Below are 12,797 nucleotides of genomic sequence, written 5' to 3'. Positions count from 1 at the left end.
TTTACTGGAATACTCTCAGATGCACATTATAATGGAAGTGGAGCTTCTGTCTCTCAGTAGAACAGTTTTCCATGTTGTTGCTGAGGCTGCTGTTATTTAGATCAAGGGTGAGGTCATGGAATTGAGGATTGTAGCTAGGCAGAGGATCTGAAGAGTTGCCAGGCTGACAGCCAATCTTGTTTCAAATATCTTTCCAAGGGCAAAGGGAAGACATGATTTTAAAACTAAAATCTATCTCAACCATTTCAGCGTGCAACCTTCTTTGTGCTCTGATTTGAAATATTCAGGTCCTTCAGGAGAGTGGATTGAAGAGTTGACTGAGAAGCCCCAGCATGTGACCGTGCATGTTTTAAGCTCAACCACTGCCTTGATGTCCTGGACATCTTCCCAAGAGAACTACAACAGCACCGTTGTTTCTGTGGTGTCGCTGACCTGCCAGAAACAGAAGGAGAGCCAGAGGCTTGAAAAGCAGTACTGCACCCAGGTAAAGGAAAGGAAACGTGGATGGGCACACCCACACCCCGCTGAAGCCCAGCCTCGCAGGGCAACGCAAGGAGAGAGGCATTTGCAAAGAGCCAGGAGAGGGGCCAGTAAATGCGTGGGGGTAGCTCTTCACCTACACTGTTGCCTTCCTCTTCCTTCATAGGAGGGTGATGTGCCTTTCACTTTCATTCCTTATGCAGAAGAATTTTTTGTGCACCTCCAATGCGCCAGGTACTAGGATAATGTTGGAGATCTAGGTCACTTTTAAACATCCTGCTCTTGCAGAGCTCATAATCTAGTGAGAACAATGGTTAAGTGAACATAGAATTACTGCACCCTATAAAATAAGGCCTAGGCCAAAAATAAATGAGAGTGAGGCCATACGCGTTCCCAGGAAGAAGGAGCTGGCCATGGGTGTTATGGATTGGAGGGAAAGAGGATTTGGAAAGTGGCCCGAAAAACTTCCCACGGGAGGAAACAACCAAGTAGAAGGTTTCGGGGGTTTTTTTGTTTATGGTTTTGTTTTACTTTTTTTCATCCTTTCCATTTTTATTTTGACTGTAGCAACGTGTGCTCGCTGAAGACATAATTCAAAAATTAAAAGCGTATTAAGTAAAAAAACTCCCCCCTCACCAGTCACTACTGAAAAAAGTTTTGAAGGATAAATCAAAGTTAGCACAGAGGAGAGCGAGGGCCTGCAGAGATAGTGCACAGATGAGTCATCCTGTGAGTAGCTAAAGAATAAATCCACACCCAGTCATTGGTCCTGGATGCAACCGTGCAACGGGAGCTGAGAGCAGACCTTGCTCCCAGAAGCCCTGAGAACCTAGGGTCCAGTCTTGTTTTCCTAAAATCTGCTTTTATTTTTTCATGAGGCCAAATGTGGTGGTACTTGGTGTCTTACAAATACATTAGGTTTTTCCTTATAGGCAAAAAACTCCGTTTAATTATCAATTCATGTGGAATACATTGCCGATGTAATACTCAGAAGAGATGTAAAAACTATTTGGAATGTTTACATTTCTCCCAGGAAAATTAAGTAGTTAATGAAATTCAAACAGTGAGGGATTTTAAATTGATAAGATGGATTCAGGAATCATGGCCTTTGGAGCACTAGAAACCACAGAATGCTGAGATAAGTTCTTACTTGAGTAGGAAACTACCCCTTGACTCGAATTAAATTAAAAATAAATATGTTAAACCGATTAACTAGTAATCACAGCTCATTGTACAAATTAGTAGCTTCCATCCCTGAGCATACCCAAAATGACTGACTCTTTACATTGATAGAAAAATGTGTTTGGCTCACAGACTATGACCTAGAACTCGACTGCTCCAAGGTACATTTCTCCGTTGCTCCACCTAATGTGCAAATTACACGTCTTTCACACAGAAGCCAGAGGCTAAAGGAACAGATAGTGTCAATTATAAACAAGCCAGAAAAGGCCAGTGCAAGTGCATTTTGACAATGCCTTCTCAAATGCACATATGAAAATAATGGGACATGAAATACCCTGTTAAGGACTAAGGGCGAGGAGACCCATATTTAAAGTGGAGGATGGGAATGAGACCGCTATACCAGTCATCATCTCAGTCACCGTGTGAACTTTTTGAGAAGTGTGTGATTATTACAACACCATCACCAGGTATCAAGATGTAGCAGTAAGCACTTTGTAAGGCTGTTGTAACCCCATGAAGTAATGTTGTAGAGAACATTTCTCATTTAGATGAGCTCTTCTCTGCTGTTCTTTTATTTTTGGCCCCACTACACACATACACACACACATACACTTTTCAGATGAGGAAATGTAAGTTCAAAAAGTGTCGAGAACCAACACAGAGTCAAGTGGACATTAATCAAAGGAATCTGCAAGATGTTCTCACCAAGATGGATCTAACTTGGGCTTTGGACTTGTTTCCTAAAGCAACCATAGTCCAGAATGAAAAAATAATATTTCTTTAGCTCTAAATACAATGGCACTGTGTTTATATTAAATAGGAAATTCTAAATGTGGCCCTAAAATAAGAGTGATTCTAAAGCCAAATGCATATTAATAGCTATTCGTGATGTTTCACTGTTTTATAGTCTCACTTTCCCCACTTTGCCTCTACCACTGACAGTGCCATAGGCTCATTGCTTAATGTATTTATTACCTGGAAGATCTGTGAGATTCACTGCTAATGTCCCTATTTTGCCCTGCAATTTCATTGATCTGTGTGACTGTGTGTGAGGCAGGTTCTGTGTGAGGTGCTAGAGAAAAGGTGAATTAGACCTGAACCCTGATTTCACAAAGCTCAGGTTCTGGCCCTTCATGTAGGTGCATTATAGGCATTAATTTGAATTTACCCTCATCATACGGATACGTTTATGTCTGTGTGTTGCTTTGTGCTCGAGTTTGTATGCAAATGCTCTGGAGAAAGAGTTTTGTGATGTATTCCTCCTAATGACCATTGTCGTACTATTCATTAATAAATACATGTTGAACATAAAGTCATTGCCCAATCTGTGTTAGTAAAGAACTTGGTTAATTTTTCAGAGTAAATATGCTCTCAGTATTCTCTGCAAAGACTCACACACAATCATAAATTTTAGAACTGGGAAGCATTATATAATATATGTATGTACATTTCTTCCTATATGTGATCTGCCTTGGTCCATTAATGCTTTCCGACAACTTATAGGAATGTATAATAACTAAATGACAAAATCAGACGGAAAGACAAATCCATCTTTTGGCTTTACAAATGAAGAAATGTTAAAAGTTAAGAGGCCAAATATTTAAGAGACCTGCCCAGAGTTACACAGCTGGTTAGTATCAGGGCAGAGACTGGGACCCAAAGGATCTGACTTGGCAGCCTGTGCTATTTCTGTTGGATTGCATGTGCTATTTCACCCTTATCACCCACCTTCATGGAGTCTAGAGTACAGACTCCAGTGTCACACAGTTACCAGCTATGAGAACTCGAGCAACTTTTTTCATCTCTGTATGTCTTCGTGTCTTCATCTGACATAGGGAGAAGCATATCCTACCTTGTGGGGTTGTAATAAAGATAAAAGGACTTGATGGTTAATGCAGTGTCTGGAGCATAGTGATAGTAAGTGTGCAAAAAAAAGTGTTAGTTTCTATTTTTATCCAGGCCTAGCTGGATGTTTTTTAAATCAAGGGAGGGAGATGGAAAGGTTCTAGAGATCCTTCATGGAAAAATCTGAGTGACTGTAATAAATGTATAGAAAAGAGCTAATGGAAAGAGGATCACATGAAGTGGAAATAAGACCATATCAGATTCAAAGGAACATTCACTGTCCTCTCGTTCAACCCCATTATTTAATAATCTATTGCATATTTCTTCTCCCAGCTATGCTTTCTAATACATCTTTCCTCTTATCTCCTTAGCTGAGGAAAAATAGAACTAGTGCCTAGCTGGAGAGACATTTGGTTCAACTGAGTTCTTGGAAATGAAAATTTAAGCCAAACGGGAAAAATATTAAAATGCTAATACGGGTGGAAATTGAGGGAGGGAGTGTGAAATGATCTTGTAGAAAATAAAACAGTTATTATTTAGGAAGCAGAATACAGAAGAATTTCCCCTTCTCACCTTCAAAAGGAGGTCCAGGATAGATAAAAAAGGTGTGGAGGGATAGAAGTGTAAGTATAGGTTGGCAGCTCTGCAAATATTCAGAAATTGGGAGAGGGCGTGAGAAGTGCTGTTTATAATTTGTTACAAGGCAAGCAATTCACAATACCATTGCCCTTTCATCATATTATTTAGTAGTGTGATGTATATACACATAGATACTTCTTATTTAAAAAGTACGATTTCCCTAGGACAAAGTTATTTTAAGGGCATATTTAAGTAGTATTAAAATATGATCAAACTAAAGGAATTTTAACATCACTCTAAAATAATCTACACTCTTTATGCCCTGTGTTATTCTAAATACTCTAAATAGGCAAATGCTAGTTCAGCATTTAGAAGTATGGTAGAATGTCTACAATGTGTCGTTAGAGTTTTAAAATAAGATTGGAGCAATGTTAATAGTACAACACATATATGGTTCAATAGCATATTATTTATTTTTATATGTTAGAGGAAAGTCTATAGGAATGCCTACCAAAATATTAGGATTTGTGGGAGAAGAGAAGGAAAACTTCCAATTTCTTTCATTTGCTCTTTTTAGGGGGGGGGGGGAATAAATTTACAATGAGCATGTATGAATTTTATTTCTTAAAATGTCTTTTAAAGAAATAAAACAGAACTGCCTAGTTGTGCATAATATATATGTCCTTATTCATAGTTTTTTTTTAGGAAATTCTGTATCAGATGAAATTCTGTATCAGTTGCATCACCTTGTCTATATGGTTTTCATCAGAATTAAAAATCTAGAACATGGGCAAGAAACCCTGACATGAAAGAGTGTAAATAGGAAAAGAAGGGTGGAAATGCTAACTTACTAGTTCAGCTCAACCTTATTTTGATCAAGCCAAAGGAAAAGATATTTTGGTATTCTGCTCCTTCTACTTATGCATAGAGCAAGTTGGACCGATTCAAGGTATACAATTTCTACTGTGTATAATCAGTTTAGGGTACTGGGAAAGTTTTAAATTCGTATCATTTCACCAGTTCTGCTTATCGTTAAAATTTAATGAGACAAAAAAAAAATTACAGCATAGGTAAACTGTCAACAATATTGTTCTCCATTGACTGGTGTTTCTTCTTGCAACAATTCTACAGTTTTATGTACCCCAGAGGCCAAAAAGTTGGTAAGAGTAATAAGAGTTAACATTTATTGATACTCAGGTTTAAGCATTCTCACAACTCCACCTATATTCTAGTAAGGAAGAAATCAAGCTAAGAATTTTTTTTAATTGTAAATAAATCCCCATACTAATAAAGAGTCAAGATTTGATTTGAGGCAGTCAGAATAGAGAACCTGTGTTCTTTCCACTAAATAAGATGGTCTTAAATATTAGAGGCACTTAGCGTCAAAGCAGCACACTTTTTAACGTGTCAGTTGAATTGGTCCTTGTGCATGCCAGCATTCAACTTTAATAAATACATTTTATTCATCTATAGGTTCTCATTATTTTTCTCTATATGGTATTTGTTATTAACCAAAAGTTAAAAAAAAACAAAACAGTAAAGAATAGCTCATCTGAGTGAGAAATGCTTTCTACAACATTATGTTATGGGCTTGCAACAGCCTTGCAAAGTGCTTACCTCTGTATTGAGACTTGCCTGTAGTGTAAATTAGAGGTCACAACACTAGGCTTCTAGTGCCAGCACTGAATCCAAATATGTGACCTTGGCCTTTCTCTGGCTTTACTTTCTCACTCTATTAAGTGAGAGATTTGAACTAAATAATCTCTGAGGTCATTTCCATCTGTATAATTAGATATTATATGCTTCTAAGTGACAAGAGACTAAAGACATCCCTGCACTGATCTTTGTATGTATTCAGCTGACACTACAATTTAGGATGTCAGATTATCCTTATGGTACTGCAGATTTGATTATGGTTAGAGGCTACTGTGACTCTAGTGTGCATAGTTCCAATTGACATTGATGGGTATAAAGCAGTTTAAAGGGCTTATTAAATGCAGCCGCAGAATCTGAATGTTCTGGGTTCCCTTCAGTTTCACATAAACTATAAATCATCTTAATTTTGAAATGTGACCTTCCCTCACGTGCGTAAACACTTCTGTATTTCAAAGTCATCTGTGGTTCCGAAAAGAGTTCCTGAATACTGCTTCTGCCTTTGTGTGACATTCTGAAAGCCCAGCTCTAAATAAATTTTACTGGTGTTTGCTTTAAAGGTGAACTCGAGCAAAGCTATTATTGAAAACCTGGTTCCTGGTGCCCAGTATCAGGTTGTGATGTACCTAAGAAAAGGCCCTTTGATTGGACCACCTTCAGATCCTGTGACGTTTTCCATTGGTAAGTTGCTAGCCACAAGAACAATGATTCATCTTTATCAGAGTTCTGGTGGAAGGGATGCAGTGGGGCAACCAGTGCTAGTTCACCCAATACTCTACCTTCAGAGTGTAAACAACTGGACTTGCTCACTTGGAGGACATCCTTAGCATTTACTACTCTGAGGAAAAATCACAGGCAGCTGTATTCACTCTAGTTTTCAATGATTATATCAGAAGAGTGAAAACCTTGATTATTAAGTAGAAATCTGAAGCTCTTGCTAAGATAATAAACATTCCTTTTTGTCTTTCTTTTTCCACCCCCTACCCATCTTCTTTTTAGTTCCTACTGGAATAAAGGATCTAATGCTCTATCCCTTGGGCCCTACAGCAGTGGTTCTGAGCTGGACCAGACCTTACTTAGGAGTGTTCAGAAAATATGTGGTTGAAATGTTTTATTTCAACCCTGCAACGATGACATCAGAGTGGACGACCTACTATGAAATAGCAGCGACTGTCTCCTTAACTGCATCAGTGGTAATCCTCCCGTAACCAGCTGTCACACGTCCCTATCTAAACAGACAAGCCTTTATGTACCAGATGTGCCAGAATGAGTTGTCTGTAAATTAGATCATTTTGTAGATACCCACAGGTGGTTTGCTACTTTCAAGGTTTTTAAGTGGGTTTTGCTCTGAGGTTTTGGGGTGTTTGGATTCTGTTCTTGTTTTAGAGAGGAAGAGAGAGAGATTTGCATGAAGCTAGCTTTCATCCCAGTTGAAGTTATTTGTTAATCAGCATTTTTTTTCTAACAAATTTGCTTAAAGTGGAGTAGTGCTATCAAAGGCTTATTGTTTCTCTCTGCTCCGAAGGAGCAGAACACGATTCCCCATAGGCCTTGCATAGTTAATTGACACTGCCTAACTCTGAGAATGACTCTTCTTGGCATCCACAAATCAGCTAGATGCCTATAATGTCAGGCCAGTAGAGGACGGTTTTCAAGAGAACAGGTAAAGATTGCTCTCTCTGAGACTGGAATAATTTTTTTAAAGTGTAGGTTACCTGCAGGTTATTTATGCATGAAGTACACTGTTGGTCTCTACCCAGTTGACGACTCTGGTAATTGCCACCCGGCAGGGACTCCTGTTCATGGCCCATGTTGGAAGAATATAAAGTTGTGAGAGGCCACTTGTGTTAGGAATAGGGAGATGTATGTGCACAGTCACTTAAAAATAAATACTATCTCACTTGTGTAATATTACTCAGGAAATTGCAAGGTGAAACCAAAATTGGAAACGTTTTGCTCTGTCTTCTAATCACCTTTCAAAAATTTTATTTTTGCATTTTAACGTTTTTATGTTTCATCTCATTCCAGGAAGAATTTTTTATTATGGAAAAATGGGGAAATACAAAAAGGCACAAAAAAGGAAAATTAAAAATTTCTTATTAATTTTTTTATGACCTAATGAAAGTAACTCTTACTCCAAGAATATTATTTTCCCCCTTAGTCTTTTGTCTCCTTGCTTCTTTTTTTCCCATTCAGAGAATAGCGAATCTGTTGCCGGCGTGGTACTACAACTTTCGGGTTACCATGGTGACGTGGGGAGATCCAGAATTGAGCTGCTGTGACAGTTCCACCATAAGCTTCATAACAGGTGAGTGGTGCTGGGAAATAGTTCCATGAGGAGAGAGCACTGCGTGCTTTGAGGAGATTCGAAGGGCTGTGTCTCCAGAGTGCCAGCCATGCCCCCAGCACTGATTGAGCATCAGGGTCCCAGAAGCTAACGTGCTTGACTCTGATCATTCATTATTTGCTTAGTTAGATAATGTTGAAAATTAAAATATCTTTTTTGTTGAGTCACTGCCCTTGACTTACGTGCTCCGCAGTTGGGATTGATTAGAACAGAGATGCAGCAGACAGAGCCTTCAGCTTCACACTGCACACTCAGTTGATCTCACCCATTTGATGATTATATCTGTTAGCGTGCCTCCACTTCCTTATTAATTAAGCCGTTTTTAAAGTCACAGGCCAACTGCAGTAGGGTCCATTGCAAGAGTTAAAAACAGGCTTTGGAGACCAACAGACCTGGCTTTGAATCATGGCTTTCCCACATACCACATGTAACCTGAGGAAGTTAACTTTTTCTAAGCCTCAATTGTTTTTATGTGTAAAATGGGGATGATAATAGTATCAATTATCTATTATTATTTTCTATTGTTACTTCACTAGTAAATAAGCTACTTAGCAAAATGCATGGCACAAAGTTAAGTATTTAATAAACAGTTCTGTACTGGCCAGCTGCCATAAATAATTAGACAATAAAAAACTATTAATCTTAGATCCTCAAGAACCTTAAATTATGTAGTTGCATCATCAGTAGTATGAAAAGCAGAAATTCATCAAAGAAACACTAACCCTTATTGCTCAATCTAAGATTTTTCAAAACTTTTTTGTTGGACAAGGTTATAGTTAAAGTTGTACTGAGAAAACACAGGAGAAAAATATTTAGATGAAGAATAATTTTGGCAAAATAGTTTCCTCCATGGGCATCTGGTTTTACTGTTGAAACTTATCAATGAAAAGAATGGGAAGAAATCAATCATGTGTAAATTCTTACACAATTAACTTAAATAGTAATATAATTATGTGAGGACAACTGTCTGGAAAAAGCCCAGACTTGGCAACTGAACATGGGTCTGTTCATTTCTAGCTGGAGAACTTTGAGCGACTTATCTTAGTGAATGAACTCTTATCTCCTGAACTCTTTAAAACATTACCTGACTGCTGGTTAACAGAGTAAATTATTACTTACTGTATTGGAGCACCATCTTGATAGATCTTTGCAGCATTTCATAGCGGGACGTCAGAAATAAAATATTAATAGGATTTGGTGTCCTGACTCAAGTGGTTTAAGGTGTGCCCCTCAAGGTGGGAAACTGACAGGGATTAAGCAAAGTTTATGACAGCTCAGGTGGTCATAGCAAGCCTGGATAGTAAACTGTGGTTAATAAGTAAGCTATTCACCTGGGTCAGCAGTCTGTTGTCCCCAGGAAATCGATCTTTGGGAATTTCTTATCTTTTCCTGGGACAAACAATGAAGTCATGCTGACACCAGCAGTATACAGTTTTGTCTGAGCATATTGACACAGATGGTCTCAATTCTCACACTTATAGATGGGTATAATAATAATAAATACCTTACAGGATAATGTTAGAATTATGATTTATATGATATAAGTCACTACTAAAACATACATAAAAGATGCTTTTAATTTTTTGTACTTCTCTTTCAGGCCAGTTGAAATTCTAGTGTTTGTTTTCAGGTTCATTTATTTATTTATTTATTTTTGGTGGCTAGCCGGTATGGGGAATCTGAACCCTTGATCTCATTATCAGCACCGCACTCTAACCAACCAAGCTAACCGCTCAGCCTCTTTTTTGATTTCTTTGTGGCTTTTTTTGTTTGTTTTTGCCTTTCTTTCCTCATTTCATTTAAAACAAAAATATCATTTTACTTTCCCATGCTTTCACTTTTAATCTAAATTGCTAAACTGTGTGGTATTAGAGGAAATAGGAGCAAGATATTCGAATTAGGTGTGATTTATTAGGAACTCAAGTCTACTATCTTTGTTAGACAACATAGTCTGAAAGCCAAGTTCATAGTAATTATGCTAGTGTACCAAATAATTATTAATAAATAGTGACATCTTGTGGCCCTTCACAATATGATAGATTTTAAAGCAACAATCTATATATAAAAATCTGAAGATCTAGTACATGTGAGGAAGAGATATATACTTCTGGGTTTACAATTTTAAAATGTTTCCGGTCTTCACTAAAATCAGAAGGTGAAAATATATCCTTTGGAAAAATACATGTATAGATGTTTGTATATGATGAAGTATGACAGAATATATTAAGAAGCTATAGAAAAGCCAAAGTTATTTTCTTTTTTGTAGAATATTCTGAAATATGATGTAGATTTGTGTTACACATTAAATACATTTTTGACATTCCAAGATTTTATTATTAAACATACTAGAAATGTTTTTTCTATTTCAATGAAACAGAAATGTTTTTTACTTTATGCATTACAAATTCTTCAGTTAATAATTGTTTTTGAAAGCAGTTAGTTATGAATATTTGTTATGAGTATTAACATCTGTGATATTGTAAAAATATTTATTTGGGCTTTTTTGCCTTTTATTTCCTTTTTTATTGAAACATAGCTGATTGTACATATCTGTGGGGTGCAGAGTTGAATATCAATACCTGTGTGCAATATGTGATGCTCAAGTCAGGATAATCAGTATATTCAACAATATACAGTGCAAACAAACATATTTCATGGCCCTTTACCAATCCTCTCTTATCTCCCTGCCCCTCCCCCTTTCCCACCCCTGGTAACATCAGTTCTGTTCTGTCCTTTTGAAACTTCAATGTATTATTGTGATTATTCTTCCTTCCTTCCTTCTTTCCTTCCCCCCCATCTCTCTCTCTCTCTCTCTCTTTCTCTTTCTTTTTCCAGCTCCCACTTATGAGTGAGAACATGCAGTATTTTTTTTTCTGTGCCTGGCTCATTTCACTTAACATGATTTTCTCTAAGTTCATCCGTGTTGCTGCAAATGGCAGAATTTCATTCTTTTTTATGGCAGAGTAGCATTCCATTGTGTAGATATACCACATTTGCTTATCCAATTGTCTGTTGACGGACATTTAGGTTGGTTCCAACTCTTGTTTATTGTAAATAGAGTTGCAATAAACATGGGGGTTCAGGTATCCCTTAGACATGATTTCTATTACTTTGGGTATATACCCTGCAGTGGAATTGCTGGATCAGATGGATCTATCTGTAGTTGTTTGAGAAATCTCCATACCATTGTCCATAATGGCTGCACCAACAGTGTAGGTGGGTTCTCTTTTCTCTGCATCCTTGCCAGCATTTGTTCTCTGCCTTTTTGATGATAGCCAGTCTAACTGGAGTGAGATGATATCTCAGTGTGGTTTTGATTGGTATTTCCCTGATGCTGAATGATGTTGAGCATTTTTTTCATATGTCTTTTGGCCATCTGTATATCTTCCTTTGAGAAATGCCTATTCAACTCCTTTGCCCATTTTTAATTGGGTTATTTGGTTGTCATCCCTGTCTCCTGGAATACGATTCCTAAAATCCTTAAAATCTCCAAAGTGCTGTCTTTTCATATGCTAATGAGTTGGGTGATGGCTGGCAACCTCTAGGAAGTTTCAGAATAGGGGATGGTCACTGGAAAGAGCAAGGCAGTCCCACCTCTCCCAAGCCCTGGAGAGGGCAGAGGTACTGGAGGTTAAGTTGAGTGCCACTGGCCAATGATTAAATCAATCATGCCTATGTAATGAAGCTTCCATAAAAACCTGAAAGAACTGGGTTGAGAGAGCATCTGGAGGTTCCTGGAGGGTGGCGTGCCCGGGCAGGGCATGGAAGCTCCGTGCACTTTCTCTCACACCTCGCCCTATGCATCTCTTTGCTATATCCTTTGTGATATCCTTCGTAATAAATGGGTAAATGTAAGTAAGTGTTTCCCTGAGTTCTGTGGGCTGCTCAGTTAATTAATCAAACCCCAATTTATAGCCAGAAGCACAGGTAAAACAACCTGTAGCTTGGGATTGGCATCAGAAGTGAGGGAGAGGGGTCTTGGGGACTGAGCTCTTAACCTGGGGGATCTGACACTATCTTCAAGTAGACAGTGTTGGAATTGAAATGGACACCCAGCCAGTGTCTGCTGTGGAACTGGTTGCTTGCTTGTTGGTGGGGCAAAATCCCCACACATTTGGTCACAGAAGTCAGTCTTCTGTGTTGATTATTGTTACTAAGTAAGAGTATAGAGGTAAAAACACTTTATTTTGGTGTGTGTGTGCTTCCAAACAGCATCATTAAAGAAAATTATTTTTTATGATTTAGAGAAATTCTGCAAATATTTTAATTGATATTGTGCTGTATCTCAGAATGGAATGCTTACTTGTGTTCAAACCAACATACTCTTAAAATTTAAATCAAACTGTGTATTATTTCTTAAAATCTTCAGAATAATCAATTACTTTAAAAAATAATTAAAATACGCTTTCAGAGCTCATATATTATAAACCTTGTGGTGAACTGTCCTCCCCAATTAGCAAATTTTTAAAAATTTAAATGTGTACGAATGTAAAATAAAGTAACAAGTTCAGTGTTAGAATTTACCTTTGTGGCATGAGATATTTTTAAAAATCCCTTTTTCCTTCACTGCTTGCTTCAGCAACATTTATTAAGAGCCTACTTTCTGCAAAGCAATAGGCTAGACACTATCGATAATACTGCCTTGTTATTTTATGTAAATAACATTTGTCCTTTATATTACTTATAGTGCTATTATCTTCTGTCCTTCTAC

General features: G+C 37.6%; 1 protein-coding gene across 1 annotated transcript in view; it reads left to right on the top strand.

Annotated features, from left to right (window-relative positions):
- Window positions 1–12,797, top strand: part of PTPRO (protein tyrosine phosphatase receptor type O) — a 239,063-nt gene that overhangs the window by 150,529 nt on the left and 75,737 nt on the right. Inside the window, exons 7-10 of the mRNA XM_063115709.1 lie at window positions 288–484; window positions 6,300–6,420; window positions 6,739–6,932; window positions 7,936–8,047. Of these exons, the coding sequence (XP_062971779.1) occupies window positions 288–484; window positions 6,300–6,420; window positions 6,739–6,932; window positions 7,936–8,047 (624 nt within the window). The remainder of the gene's footprint in view (window positions 1–287; window positions 485–6,299; window positions 6,421–6,738; window positions 6,933–7,935; window positions 8,048–12,797) is intronic.

The sequence above is a fragment of the Cynocephalus volans genome, chromosome 12 (genome assembly GCF_027409185.1).
Source record: "Cynocephalus volans isolate mCynVol1 chromosome 12, mCynVol1.pri, whole genome shotgun sequence".
Taxonomy (NCBI): domain Eukaryota; kingdom Metazoa; phylum Chordata; class Mammalia; order Dermoptera; family Cynocephalidae; genus Cynocephalus; species Cynocephalus volans.
Note: the sequence above shows the minus strand (reverse complement) of the source record. Positions and strands in the feature narration are given on the sequence as shown.